The sequence below is a fragment of the Salmo trutta genome, chromosome 16 (genome assembly GCF_901001165.1).
Source record: "Salmo trutta chromosome 16, fSalTru1.1, whole genome shotgun sequence".
Taxonomy (NCBI): domain Eukaryota; kingdom Metazoa; phylum Chordata; class Actinopteri; order Salmoniformes; family Salmonidae; genus Salmo; species Salmo trutta.
Window position 1 is genome coordinate 58,244,643 of NC_042972.1, and position 14,937 is coordinate 58,259,579.

General features: G+C 45.6%; 1 protein-coding gene across 1 annotated transcript in view; it reads right to left on the reverse strand.

The window, feature by feature from the left end:
- Nucleotides 1-14,937, reverse strand: part of fer1l4 (fer-1 like family member 4) — a 98,875-nt gene that overhangs the window by 57,202 nt on the left and 26,736 nt on the right. The window contains exons 14-24 of the mRNA XM_029695094.1: nucleotides 14,706-14,892; nucleotides 8,771-9,043; nucleotides 8,481-8,581; nucleotides 8,192-8,300; nucleotides 7,718-7,916; nucleotides 7,473-7,593; nucleotides 7,259-7,359; nucleotides 6,905-6,992; nucleotides 6,491-6,607; nucleotides 934-1,086; nucleotides 563-746 (exon numbers count right to left, since the gene is read on the reverse strand). Of these exons, the coding sequence (XP_029550954.1) occupies nucleotides 563-746; nucleotides 934-1,086; nucleotides 6,491-6,607; nucleotides 6,905-6,992; nucleotides 7,259-7,359; nucleotides 7,473-7,593; nucleotides 7,718-7,916; nucleotides 8,192-8,300; nucleotides 8,481-8,581; nucleotides 8,771-9,043; nucleotides 14,706-14,892 (1,633 nt within the window). The remainder of the gene's footprint in view (nucleotides 1-562; nucleotides 747-933; nucleotides 1,087-6,490; nucleotides 6,608-6,904; nucleotides 6,993-7,258; nucleotides 7,360-7,472; nucleotides 7,594-7,717; nucleotides 7,917-8,191; nucleotides 8,301-8,480; nucleotides 8,582-8,770; nucleotides 9,044-14,705; nucleotides 14,893-14,937) is intronic.

A 14,937-nucleotide genomic window follows, 5' to 3' on the forward strand; every position in this document is an offset into this window, starting at 1 on the left:
ACAGAAAAGACGGAGAAACTCATTAAGATGTCAGATTCAAATAATGGGTGTGTAGTTTATCCATTGTGAGTGACAAATTGCAACAGGTTTGTGTATATAGATATGATATCTTATTTTTTTTACTTTGCTGTTGCAGAGAATTTTCCTGCACCACAGTTCTCTCTCTCAATAGATCTCACACCTAAACTATAGCCTACCGTAGCCTATAAAAAGTAATTTCCTGTTTTTTTAAATAATCAAATCCTACTGCAGGATTATTTTACTTGTGCAACGAAACTGGTCAAATTAAGATCCGACATCTGTATGTGTGCCCATCCGTGCATGCCAATGTAAGGGTGTGTGTGGGTGAATAACAATATCTTGACCATTAGTCCAAGAGGGAATTCCCCCTTGGGCCGAGGGTGACACTGATTTTGAAGTCGCAAGGCGGGGCTACCTCATCATGAGACCATAAGCCCAACTCATGTCCACTACATGTGTCAGGCTGCATATGTGTGTGAGTGAGTTTAAGTGTGTGTATTGCATCCGAGGGAGTCATCAGAGGTAACGGTGGAACTCTTACCCTCGCAGGAGAGTTTGATGGGGACCATGTTCATAGGGACAGGGATGATGCCCATAGCCTCCTCGTACACAGGCTTGAACTCAGCTGGCAGGCTGGTAACACAGTTCTTGGAGTATTTGGTGATACCAAGCCATAGATACACCTCCAGCTTAGCAAAGATCTCCCCCACTGGGCAACCTGGAGCCTAAAGACACAAGAGAACTTTGATTTGGAGTTTGTTGATTGTTAAACACAGGAATACAAAGTTCTCGAAATTCCATAGAATAACATTAAAATGCAATATGATACTTGTATGAATTAAATTAAACAGTGATACATATTATACATTAATACAGTTAGTATAGAACACCATATAGAGATTTGGGAGATACCTTCAAGTATATGGTGGTGAGTTTCCCACAGTCTTTCCCCCTTTCCTCCTCCACCAAAGAGAAGAGGATGGAGTGGGAGGGGATCCTGGCAAAGGCCACCCGTTTCCCTACACTCATCATCCACACAAACACATCTGGCAGGGTGCTCTGAGGCTGCAGATAGAGAGAGAAAGAGATAGAGGCAGACAGGCAGAAAGACAAAAATAGAAATAGATTGAGAAAAAAAGTCCCGCATAGAAATAGTTAACATCTAAAAGTCAGTAAGAGCTGTTGATCCTCATTGTCTCCTTACTGCTGTACTGTTTGCTGCTACTTGGCTACCTGACCAACTTTTTGAGTGGCTTTTTACTCTTAATAACTATTTAATCAAACTCTTTATTTAACAAGTTTACCAACGTCTTAGTTTTGTCCTCACACAACTTTTTTAATTCAACTTTTTCACCCCGGGCGCTTTATCTGAACATAGATCTACAGGACCTCCTCAGGCCGAAAAAAAGCTAAGTAACATGATGCCGTCTCATTGCAGTTGCTGTACTCTTAATATACAGGAGAACTATCGCCTTACGGTGAGGATAGCCGAGTTGCAAGCTCGGCTTCAGACGCAATCGTTAGGCAAAGGCAATTGAAGTGTAGGAAAGGATGATACAGCGTCTGTGCCACCAGTAAATACAGGTAGTAGTGATAATCCCCCTGCACAGTCCACGCAGCTCGACAATTTTCTCATGTCATCTGGAAAGAAATGCTGTCGGCATGCTCAACTGGTGTCGCTCATTTAGCCGATAGAAACTTTCAACCGATTTTCTCCACTAAGCAAGGAGTCGGTTTCAGAGCCCGAACCTTCTCCACCCATTACGGGGTCTGAGCCACCGAAGCCTCCCACCATTAGTTCTGACATTGAAAACCCAACTCCATTAACCGCAATATTAGGCTTTAAAAAAATCATCCAGCGATCATACATTGTTTACCGGGGGCAGGACTACCGACATAAAGGCTAATCTGAAGATGTTGCTGGTTAAGGCTAAAACTGTCAGGTGTAGATTGTATAGGGATATTGTTATCCACGTCGGCACCAACAATGTTAGGATGAAACAGTCAGAGGTCACCAAACGCAACATTATATTAGTGCGTAACTTAGCAAGAAAGATGTGTTGACATCGAGTAATTGTCTCTGGCCCCCTCCCAGTTGGGGAAGTGATGAGCGCTACAGCAAACTTGCACAACTCAATCGCTGGTAGAAAACTGTTTTCTGCCCCTCCCAAAAGACAGAATTAGTAGCTAACTGGCCCTCTTTCTGGGACTCCCACACAAACAGGACCAAGCCTGGCCTGCTGAAGAGTGACGGACTCCATCCAAGCTGGAAGGGTGCTCTCATTTTATCTATCAACATAGACAAGGCTCTAACTATATCTCACATCTCAAAATAGGACTACTTAATGTTAGGTCCCTTCCAAGGCAGTCACAGTCAATGAACTAATCACTGATCGTATCCTTGATGTGATTGGCCTGGCTGAAAGATGGCTCAAGCCTAATTCATTTAATGTGTTAAATGAGGTCTCCGGCGCAGGAACCGGCGCAGGTCCTAATCCAGGCACTTGTCATCTCCCGTCTGGATTACTGCAACTCGCTGCTGGCGGGGCTCCCTGCCTGTGCCATTAAACCCTTACAACTCATCCAGAACGCCGCAGCCCGTCTGGTGTTCAACCTTCCCAAGTTCTCCCACGTCACCCCGCTCCTCCGCACACTCCACTGGCTTCCAGTTGAAGCTCGCATCTGCTACAAGACCATGGTGCTTGCCTACGGAGCTGTGAGGGGAACGGCACCTCCATACCTTCAGGCTCTGATCAGTCCCTACACCCAAAGAAGCGCACTGCGTTCATCCTCCTCTGGCCTGCTCGCCTCCCTACCTCTGCGGAAGTACAGTTCCCGCTCAGCCCAGTCAAAACTGTTAGCTGCTCTTGCACCTGAATGGTGGAACAAGCTCCCTCACGACGCCAGGACAGCGGAGTCAATCACCACCTTCCGGAGACACCTGAAACCCCACCTCTTTAAGGAATACCTGGGATAGGATAAAGTCATCTTTCTGCCCCCCCCCCCAAAAAAAGATATAGATGTACTATTGTAAAGTGGTTGTTCCACTGGTGTAACGCCCTGGCCATAGAGAGGGGTTTTTTGTTCTTTATTTTGGTTAGGCCAGGGTGTTACATTGGGTGGGCATTCTGTTCCTTTTTCTATGTTTTTGTATTTCTTTGTTTTGGGCCGTGTGTGGCTCCCAATCAGGCACAGCTGAAGTTCGTTGTTGCTGATTGGGAGTCAAACATAAGGAGCATGTTTTTCCTTTGGGTTTTGTGGGTAATTGTTTCTGTTGAGTGTTTTGCACCTGACAGGACTGTTTGGCTGTCAGTTTTCTTGTTTTTGTTGTGTAGTGTTCTTTATTAAATTAAAATCATGATGAACACTAACTCCGCTGCACCTTGGTCTACTCTCTCTCACGACAGCCGTTACAGAATTACCCACTACAAGAAGACCAAGCAGCGGAGGAAGGAGCAGCGCAAGGAGAGGAACCAGGAGAGGAGCTATCTGGAATTGTGGACTTAGGAGGAAATCCAAGACGGTAAAGGACCATGGGCTCAATCTGGGGATTATCGCCGCCCGCAGTGGGAAATCGAGGCGGCGAGAGCTGAGAGGCGCTGGTATGAGGAAAGGGAGCGCAGCAGACACAAGAGGCAGCCCACAAAAAAAATTGGGGGGGGGGGGGGGGGCACACGGGGAGTGTGGAGGAACCAGGAAGGAATTCTGGGCCAACTCCCCGTGCTTACGGCAGGCAGCGCAGTACTGGTCAGGCACCGTGTTATGCGGTGAAGCTCACGGTGTCCCCAGTACGCATTCATAGCCCGGTGCGCTATAGGCCAGCCCTCCGCAAGTGCCATGTGAGTGCAGGCATCGAGCCAGGACGGGTTGTGCCAGCTCAGCGCGTCTGGTCTCCAGTGCGCCTTTTCGGGCCAGGGTATCCTGCACCGGCTCTGTGCACTGTGTCTCCAGGGCGCTGGGAGGGTCCAGTTCGCCCAATGCCTGCTCTCCGCCCGTGCCGGGCCAAAGTGGGCATTCAACCTGGAGTGTGGGTAAAGAGCATCCGTACCAGAACTCCAGTGATCCCCCACAGCCCGGTTTATCCTGTGCCTCCTCCTCGGACCAGGCCTCCAGTGGGTCTCCCCATCCTGGTTAAGCCTGTGCCTCCTCCATGGACCAGGCCTCCAGTGGGTCTCCCCATCCTGGTCTCTCCTGTGCCTGCTCCACGGACCAGGCCTCCAGTGGGTCTCCCCATCCTGGTCTCTCCTGTGTCGCCTCCACGGACCAGGCCTCCAGTGGGTCTCCCCATCCTGGTTAAGCCTGTGCCTCCTCCTCGGACCAGGCCTCCAGTGGGTCTCCCCATCCTGGTCCGTCCTGTGCCACCTCCCAGGACTAGGCCTCCAGTGGGTCTCCCCATCCTGGTTAAGCCTGTGCCTCCTCCTCGGACCAGGCCTCCAGTGGGTCTCCCCATCCTGGTCCGTCCTGTGCCGCCTCCTAGGACTAGGCCTCCAGTGGGTCTCGCCAGTCCAGAGCCGCCAGAGCCGCCCGCCAGTCCGGAGCCGCCAGAGCCGCCCGCCAGTCCAGAGCCGCCAGAGCCGCCCGCCAGTCAGGAGCCGCCAGAGCCGCCCGCCAGTCAGGAGCCGCCAGAGCCGCCCGCCAGTCAGGAGCCGCCAGAGCCGCCCGCCAGTCAGGAGCCGCCAGAGCCGCCCGCCAGTCAGGAGCCGCCAGAGCCGCCCGCCAGTCAGGAGCCGCCAGAGCCGCCCGCCAGTCCGTAGCCGCCAGAGCCGCCCGCCTGTCCGGAGCCGCCAGAGCCGCCCGCCTGTCCGGAGCCGCCAGAGCCGTCCGCCTGTCCGGAGCAGTCAGAGCCGCCCGCCAGCCCGGTGAGTCCTGTGCCTGCGCCTATGGCCAGGCCTCTTACATGTCTCCTCAGCCTGGTGAATCCTAGGTCAGTGCCGCCGGAGTCGCCAGGGATGCCCGCCAGCCGGGTGCAGCCAGGGACGCCCACCAGCCGGGTGCCACCAGGGTCACCCGCCAGCCGGGCGCAGCCATCGCCGCCCACTAGCCGGGCGCAGTCATCGCCGCCCACCAGCCGGGCATAGCCATCACCGCCCGCCAGCCGGGCGCAACCAGGGTCGCCCGCCAGCCGGGCGCAACCATCACCGCCCGCCAGCCGGGCGCAACCAGGGTCGCCCGCCAGCCGGGCGCAGCCATCGCCGCCCGCCAGCCGGGCGCAGCTAACACCGCCCGCCAGCTGGGCACAGTCAGGGTCGCCCACCAGACCTTCGGCGCGGCCAGGTGCGCCACCTAAGAGGGCGACGGCGAGGGTGGAGCAGAGGCCACGTCCCGCACCTGAGCCGCCGCCGTAAGAAGGCCCACCCGGACCCTCCCCTTCAGTGTCAGGTTTTGCGGCCGGAGTCCGCACCTTGGGGGGGGGGGGGGGTACTGTAACGCCCTGGCCATAGAGAGGGGTTTTTTGTTCTTTATTTTGGTTAGGCCAGGGTGTTACATTGGGTGGGCGTTCTATGTTCGTTTTCTAGGTTTTTTGTATTTCTTTGTTTTGGGCCGTGTGTGGCTCCCAATCAGGCACAGCTGAAGTTCGTTGTTGCTGATTGGGAGTCACACATAAGGAGCATGTTTTTCCTTTGGGTTTTGTGGGTAATTGTTTCTGTTTAGTGTTTGCACCTGACAGGACTGTTTGGCTGTCGGTTTTCTTGTTTTGTTTTGTATAGTGTTCTTTCTATTATTAAATGCAATGATGAACACTAACTCCGCTGCACCTTGGTCTACTCTCTCTCACGACAGCCGTTACAGACTCGTTCTCGACCTTTAATAAGTCTTTACCGAAGACTCATCTCTTCAGTAGGTCCTATGATTGAGTGTAGTCTGGTCCGGGGTTGCGAAGGTGAATGGCAAGTGACGAACCGCCCTTGCTGTCTCTGACAGGCCGTCTCCCCTCTCCACTGGGATTCTCTGCCTCTGAACCTATTAAGGGGGCTGAGTCACTGGCTTACTAGTGCTCTTCCATGCCGTCCCTAGGAGGGATGCATCACGGCAGGTTTTCTTCACTATACTCTACTTGAGTGGTGTGGAGGCTGTGCTTTGACAAAGTGCTTTGGCAAAGTACCGGGGGGTATCGTCAAACTCAGTGTCCCCAGACCCCCCCTGTGTCTCAGCCTCCAGTATCTATGCTACAATAGTCTATGTGCCGGGGGGCTAGGGTCAGTCTGTCCTATTTGGTGAAATTGTCCTGTCTTATCTGGTGTCCTGTGTGAATTTAAGTATGCTCCTAATTCTCCCATTTCTCTCTCTTTCTCTCCCCTCCCAGAGGACTTGAGCATTAGGACCATGCCTCAGGACTATCTGGCCTAATTAATCCTGGCTGTCCCCTTTGTGGCATCTGCTGATGTAAAAAGGGCTTTATAATATACATTTGTTGGAATACGATTGAAAGACCCAATCCCACCCCTGCAAAGCCCTCGCTTCGACTCACTTCTTTCGTCAGGAGTTGTAGCCTCTTTAGGATCCTCTTGGTGTCTGTCAGTCTTTCCTTCACTGTACGTCTGGTCAGCTTCCGCTTCACTCGCAGAGACTGCTTGGCTAGGATAATCTGAGGAAAGAGATATGTATATATTTACATAAAAAAGATAAAACAGTACAACATATAACATTATTACACCACTACATATCTACAATACAAAATGTATAATACCACCATACAACATTATTACAATGTACGTGTGTGTAGAGTGTGTATGCATGTGTCTGTACCTGTGTGTGTCTCCTCATAGATACCATATCACAGGATAGAAACATAGTATCAATATAATCAGTGAGAATTGTGTTTGTAATGTGGATTAAGATAATAACGGATGAGATTAGTGGCTCATGTTTTTGCCTCACTCACAATGTTCTTCTTGATAAACTCCTTGCGGAATTTGTCCAGGTTGTTGCGCTTCGCTGGTGTCTTCCTATCGGAGTTGGAGTTGTACTGCCTTCAGGGCAGGGAGAGACATGGTCATTTTTATTATTAAATTGTTTTATTTATTTAACCCTTATTTTACCAGGTAAGCTGACTGAGAACACATTCTCATATAAAGCAACGTCCTGGGGAATAGTTACAGAGGAGAGGAGGGGGGATGAATGAGTCAACTGTCAGTTGGGGATGATTGATAAACATTTAAAAGCATCATCGTAACCTACTGTAAGTAATTGACTAAAATGCTACAGGTTGTCCACTTGTTGTATTGTAGCAACTCACTTGCAACTCGTGACAAACTCCAAAATCACCTCCCCTAAGCGCTCCTTGGCATTGCTCCTTGGTCTCTTTAGAAGTTTCTCCACCTCATCAATGCCATATTCCTAATGAAGAGGGAACAGCCCTCAACATCAGTATCTTTGCGGCTTCCAGGGAACCGATGGAGATCAGGTCACAAGTTAAGCACAGGTTACAGTATTTAGATCTGAGCACTTACCAGCCTATCAGCCATCTTGTGCAGCCAGTTGGCATTGTGGTAACGGAAGCAGTGGTCCTCAAAATGGGTCCACAGAAACATACAAGGCTTCTCATATGCCATTGGGACACAGCTAAATGATCTGTAAATGTAAATAAAATAAAAAGATTTACACTGCCTTGGTATCTATCTGGAAGATGGCTGGGGTGCATCCATTGTTAGTTTGTCTGTTGATATTTCATCAGATGAATAAGACTTTGAGTTACCTGTCATACTCAGTAAACTGTGGTCTTCTTGGAGCAGTGATAGAACTGTCCTGTGACCCAGGGCTTGGGCTTGGAATATCCTCCCTCTCCAGTTCATCTTCTGATGATTCCAACAGAGACTGTCTCTCACTGCTTAGATCCTCTCTGCTCTGACCCTTCTTTGGCTTCACTACCACCTCTGCTGCCTTACCGTAGTTCCCTGTTCACATCCAAAAATACACAACACACAGAATATATCTCAGTGAAAAGACCTTGACAAAATCCTTGTTTGATAGAAAAACTGTTATGGGCACTGAAAAGTTAACCTGTATTGCAACACTTCAAGATGGATGTAACTGCACCACCAGGGGCAGATTTCAGTAATGTATTTCATTACATAGGTTATAGTTAGATGATTGCTAATTAACTTGGCACTAATCCCAGCAATGTCTAGTTTCTTATCTTGAAAAAGTGGGCAAAATGTCACAGTATTACCAATGGACAACTCAAAGGTCACTGGCTTGCTTCCAATGATGGGATCAATCATGGTCACTTCAAAGAGGGATGCGAACAGCAAAAATTCATCCTTTTCTCCAAAGAAATTCTGTAAGACAAAATAAGACAAGTTGTCAAATACACCAGGTAGTCTCTTGTAACAAGAACACAAGAAAAGGGGTCTTAAATACTCAAACTTTAACAATCAGGCAATAATAATGCAGCAAATGGTATGTCAGAGTAGGTTTATTATTGTGTTAGGTTTCTGGGGGATGTAGGCGGTGCTGACCTCAGGCAAGGGATGAATCTCCTCCACCTCCACAGTCACAGCCCCGGGTACCTCTGTAATTGCTTCCTCAGACTCCTCTGCAGGCCCACTAGGGCCTGGTGCTGGTACACATCACACCAACAACAACAAATCACCAAAGCTCGCAGAACAACCTATCCCTTCCTATACTTAGCCTTTATTAACTGATGGCACTGCACTATACCATAAAACAACATCACACACTAACAACATACTACACTGCAATCCAAAATACAACAACCATTGTAACTTGCGCAATAACTGTTTGCTACCTTCTTGCTTCTTTTCCTTGGACTTCCGACTCTTCTTCTTGAGGGAGAGCTTGCTAAGGGCGCTCCTGGCACCGGCTGTGGCCTTGCTGTTCTCCACGGCAACAGTGTTGGGGGAGGAGTAGACCTCCACACTGAGAGACAGCAGCATGCGGCCCCGGTAGAAGATGCCCTCGCTCAGACCTTCGTTCAGAACCTGGTGGATGTCGCCCAGGGCAGAGTTCTGAGGGGAGCCGTACAGGTTGATCCAGGACGGGCCAAAGGTGGGGTTGAACCCTGGAGAGGATGGAAAGGATGAACCCAGGGAGACCACACCAGAGAGAGGGGAATGATAATGTCATTACTGAGAGATACAGTATAATTCACAGATGGATATTTACATCAAATTTGTAATAGACAGGACCAAAGATGGTAACACCATGAAATAATTTTGATTCGTAAGAATTGGTTCCCAGAGTCATTTCTTCCCATTTCCACCCCTGATTATACATCTTTAGCAGCAGTTATAAACACCCATGTTGTGCATGCATAGCATTATAAAGAAGTTATTATAAGGTAAGTGTTACTTAAGACAATTCCTATATTTTTATAGTAAATCCCTTCCCCCAAGAAAAACCTTTATCATTCTGTCGATTGTAGCTTCGGACCGCAAAATGGATCTTGACAGGACATTGGGCTTAGATGTATCATAGTTGTGTGAGGCTCCAGTGCCTGGCGTCTGAAATCAATACAGACCTAAAGTATACCGTTTCACCCCAAAAACTTTTCCTGTCAACAAAGGCATATCCATAATCTCCAAGAACAATACTTACCACCAGGCAACATGTTAAACTCTGACACATTAGATACATTTAGATTATATAAGTCGTATCAAAACATGCTTAGTACTGTTAGAAAGGTAAGAACCGTGGGATTCTGATACAGGTGTCACCCACAACTTGACTATTACAGAGCTAGAGCAACAGCAGGCAAAGAAAAGCAATTTATTATTATTATTATTTATTTATTTTTTATCCCCATGTTGGGGAATAAAATATTTGAAAGTCTAGGTTTTAAATAAAATATCTCACTAATTTAGGGTGACAACATTTAAAATACCCAGATGGGGGACAACAGGATGATATTGCGGGACATTCGTGGGCCAGTTTATCCAACATGAATCCTTTTTAGAAGCAGCACTCCCCCTTTGGAAGATGCATAAAATGCATACACATATTGTAACGTCTGACTATGCCCAAACATAGTAAAAAAATAGACAAAAATAATAAGATACCCTCAAACCCCAAATAAGGCATACCGAATTTCAAAATGATAATTCTTCACGTTTTGCTGTGAAACAACCAAGCTACATCTGCATGCCAATCATTTGATCTCAATCATTTTTATGGGAATATGCATTTAGATCTTCTTGAATTACTGTTTTGTAAGCCAATTAGAGAAGATGGTGTGAACAAACTATATAGCCTTTATGTATTTTGTTTAAATTAAAGCACATTCTGCCTAGTGGCACGCGCTGTTGAGTTTTGGACGCATGAGAATAATTTTTTGACTATTCGGCTAACCATCCTAAAATATTATTAGAAATGAGGTGGTGTTTTGGTGTAACAGTAAGACTATGCTATTGTATGTGTTTCTGTTATGTAGAATACTAATAATCATTATTTGATCTTCCAAGACACTGATTCAGCTTTGATCTAACTTTACTAAACGAGCACCATTGTGAGGGTGTAGTGCGCTCCAGCAGCATTACACCCCTGCAGCACTACACCCCTGCTCCTGCTGCACCAAACAAGCTAATTGATGAGCACCAAGTGCTACTATTTTGCCTTGCGCAAAATGTGGTGATACAGAAACGAGAGACCACGTGTGGCTGTTTTATGAAAATCTGGGAATATTTAGCCAAGGAAATATTTCTGGTTGGTCTCAGGGAATGTAAAACAGTTAGGAATGGAGACGTTTGAAATGGGATTGAGTAAAGTAGCAGCAAATATGTTGAATGAGCAACTAATGAGCATGGAGAGCCTCACAAGTTTGACAAAATGAACTTGTCTTTCAGTCTAAAATGGCTATGTACTTACTATGGTAGCTCTTAGTCAGAAGTACACTTTTTGTAAGAAGTTAGGCCAGCTAACTGTCCTCTCCAAATTTTGCTGGAATTTCAACCTGGACTCAGGGTTAGGTAACATAGTAAATGTAAATCCGGGACTCTCCAATTAGAATGACATTGTATGGTATGTATTAATTTGTGGATGTCCATCATCCATTTCTTATGTTATGTTAGGAATTACAATTCGGGGTTAAGGTTAGGAGTTAAGGTTAAAGAGTCAACAACGATTAACATCCCCAGTAGGCCTACCTTATGATATACAGTACCAGTCAAAAGTTTGGACACCTACTCATTTAAGAGTTTTTCTTTATTTTTTACTATTTTCTACATTGTAGAATAATAGTGAAGACATCAACACTATTAAATAACACATATGGGATCATGTAGTAACCAAAGAAGTGTTAAACAAATCAAAATAGATTTTATATTTGAGATTCTTCAAAGTAGCCACCCTTTGCTTTGACAGTTTTGCACACTCTTGGCATTCTCTCAATCAGCTTCATGAGGTAGTCACCTGGAATACATTTCAATTAACAGGTGTGCCTTGTTAAAGTTAATTTGTGGAATTTCTTTCCTTCTTAATGTGTTTGAGCCAATCAGTTGTGTTGTGACAAGGTTGGGGTGGTATACAGAAGATAGCCCTATTTGGTAAAATACCAAGTCCATATTATGGCAAGAACAGCTCAAATAAGCAAAGAGAAACGACAGTCCATCATTATTTGAACACATGAAGGTCAGTCAATATGGAAAATTTCAAGAACTTTGTGCAGTCTAAAAAACCATCAAGCGCTATGATGAAACTGGCTCTGGAAAGACCCAGAGTTACCTCTGCTGCAGAGGATAAGTTCATTAGAGTTACCTGCACCTCAGACTGCAGTCCAAATAAATGCTTCACAGAGTTCAAGTAACAGACATATCTCAACATCAACTGTTCAGAGACTGCGTGAATCAGGCCTTCATGGTCGAATTGCTGCAAAGAAACAACTACAAAAGGACACCAATAAAAAGAAGAGACTTGCTTGGGCCAAGAAAAACGAGCAATGGACATTAGACCGGTGGAAATCTGTCCTTTGGTCTGATGATTCTAAATTTGAGGTTTTTGGTTCCAACCGCCGCGTCTTTGTGAGACGCAGAGTAGGTGAACGGATGATCTCCGCATGTGTAGTTCCCACCGGGAGGCATGGAGGAGGAGGTGTGATGGTTTGGGGGTGCTTTGCTGATGACACTGTGAGTGATTTATTTAGAATTCAAGGCACACTTAACCAGCATGGATACCACAGCATTCTGCAGCGATACACCCTCCCATCTGGTTTGCGCTTAGTCGGACTTTCATTTATTTATTTTTTTCAACAGGACAATGACCCAACACACCTCCAGGCTGGGTAATGGCTATTTGACCAATAAGGAGAGTAATAGAGTGCTGCATCAGATGACCTGGCCTTCACAATCATCCGACCTCAACCCAATTGAGATGATTTGGGATGAGTTGGACTGCAGAGTGAACAAAAAGCAGCCAACAAGTGCTCAGCATATGTGGGAACTCCTTCAAGGCTGTTGGAAAAGCATTACTCATGAAGCTGGTTGAGAGTATGCCAAGAGTGTGCAAAGTTGTCATTAAGGCAAAGGGTGGCTACTTTGAAGAATGTCAAATATAAAATATATTTTGATTTGTTTAACACTTTTTTGGTTACTACATGATTCCATATGTGTTATTTCCTAGTTTTTATGTCTTCACTATTATTCTACAATGTAGAAAATAGTTTTAAAAAAATAAAGAAATCCTGGAATGAGTAGGTGTGTCTAAACTTTTGATAACGAGACAGGTTGAAATGTCTGACTTAAATACCAACCTGGACTCATGGGTAGAGGTAACATAGTAAATCTAGGGCAGAAAGAGACAGGTTGGAATGTCTGACTTAAATACCATGCATTCATTTTGCGGATGTCCATCAACCATTTCATATGACATGTAATGAATTACAATTTGTACGATATGTTACGAATTGCAATTGGAACAATATATTATGAATTGCAATTTATACAATATGTACCATTCTCTAAGGCCCGGCCACCGTAGTTACTGTTGCAACCTCGGTCAACATTTTCCCGGGAAGCCCATATCCCCATGTGAACCACTGGCAAAATCCCTTCACATTGATCTCAAACTGTGTTTTTAATACACAATTCAATTAAACACTACCCCTTGGTAATCAGGAGACTCTCGGATATGTTGTGATGGACTATCATTACAATTCCACGGGATCCTGGTTAAAACCACTAAAAGTATAAGCCGTTGGAGGAGGTGTGGGGTACTAAGCTAACATACAGTATGGAATTGTTTTAAGATGGTCATAACATGGATCATTTAGCCATTTGATTTTGAATTTTAGAACCCCTTTAGGTATTAAACTAAAATATTTGATAAAATATTGAATTTGACTCTTTACTACTATGGCTGATAGAAACATATTGAATAGCACATTCATAAATGGAGAAAAAAAGACAGTAAAAAAATGTATTATACGAAATAAGGTTTTGAAGTGTCTGTCCTATATCTAGGAGATCTAAGAAGGTTCAGATAATATTTTTGCTTTTTTGGACACATATTTAACCCCATATTTACCTCAATCGTTTCATTCCTTTGTATGGGTTACCTTCAGATGAGTCTTGTGACGTTTGTGGGGGTCGTAGAGCCAAACCGTTCGGATATTAAGGACGTTTTCGTGAGAAGACCGATTTTCAGGATGTCTCATGGTCTGACAATCAGTGTTGTAGCTCAACCACCTTCCACCGCAGGCGCAAGGACGACATAGGCGGATGTGGTGGATTGCCAATGGAAAAACCTTGACATCTCTATCTTAAATTGACAGATTTTGATTTTTTTTATTATGCAACTTAGATTGATATACAGGTGGATTTTAAATGAAGGATTTTAATTGAAGGTTGTAGTGTGGCTAGCCACTGGATGGCTCTGAATGCACTGTCAGCATGCAGCCAAAGTTACTAACCACTTTTGGAGATAACTGGGACTCTCAAATCGTATCCTAATGTCGACAGCGCATAAGAGTTGTATTCATAACATGCATAACTTAGCTAATATACATTTTTTTAAATAAGTTATATTAACTGGCTAGCTAGCTAGCGTTAGCAACATTGGGTGGTCAATAAGACTGAGAGCTAGCTAACCAGCTGAGCTAGCAAACAATGTAACAAAAGTATAATTTCGGATTCTAAAAAATATTCCATCAAGATAGATTTTTTTAAGAGAGAAAAAAGTTACATCTTTTAACTAATGGTGGCGCTCTAAACATGCACAGTTCCCATAGGTGTAGGGCTTGTACAACAAGCTATGCCTTAATTTTTCATATTACAGGAATTACAGTACATAGATGAAAAGCTGAAGTCATAACCTTTTCACTGATGTAATCAGATCTCATGTCTAATTCCCAGTGCGTCCACTAATCGCAGTAGCAGATCACATGACGTGACTTGGCCACTTGAAACCAGATGTGTCTGGTTTGATCTGGTTTGGGTAGCGAACTGAACTGATTTTCAAGCCTGACAACTTAAAACTGCCTGGTGGTAAGTATTGTTCCTAGAGATTATGGATATGCCTTTGTTGAAGGGATTTTTGGGGGGATGAAAGCGTTCACACTTTAGGTCTGTATTGATTTCAGACGGCAGGCACTGGAACCTCACGCAACTAGGATCCATCTAAGCCCAAAGTCCCATCAAGATCCTAGTTGTGGTCAGGATCCTACTTGTGGTCCGAAGCTATGTCGATAGTAGTCTGCTAAAAGGAGAGTTTAGGTCTTCTGCTGCAGACGCTACCATTTCTGTTGGGATTGGAGATTTGCTGCAGGTCAAGAAAGTGTGTCCCCACTGCCACATCGCCAATGTTGGCATCATCCAGGATCTGCACTTTTATTCGCCGGGCAAGGGGAGGAAACTGCTCGATGAAAGAGATCTGCTCATTCCACTCAGGAGTGTTGGTGTTGGACTCCACTGACGTCTCACCCTTTGATAAAAAGTAGTATTTCTCAATTGAAGCAGTCCATTGATA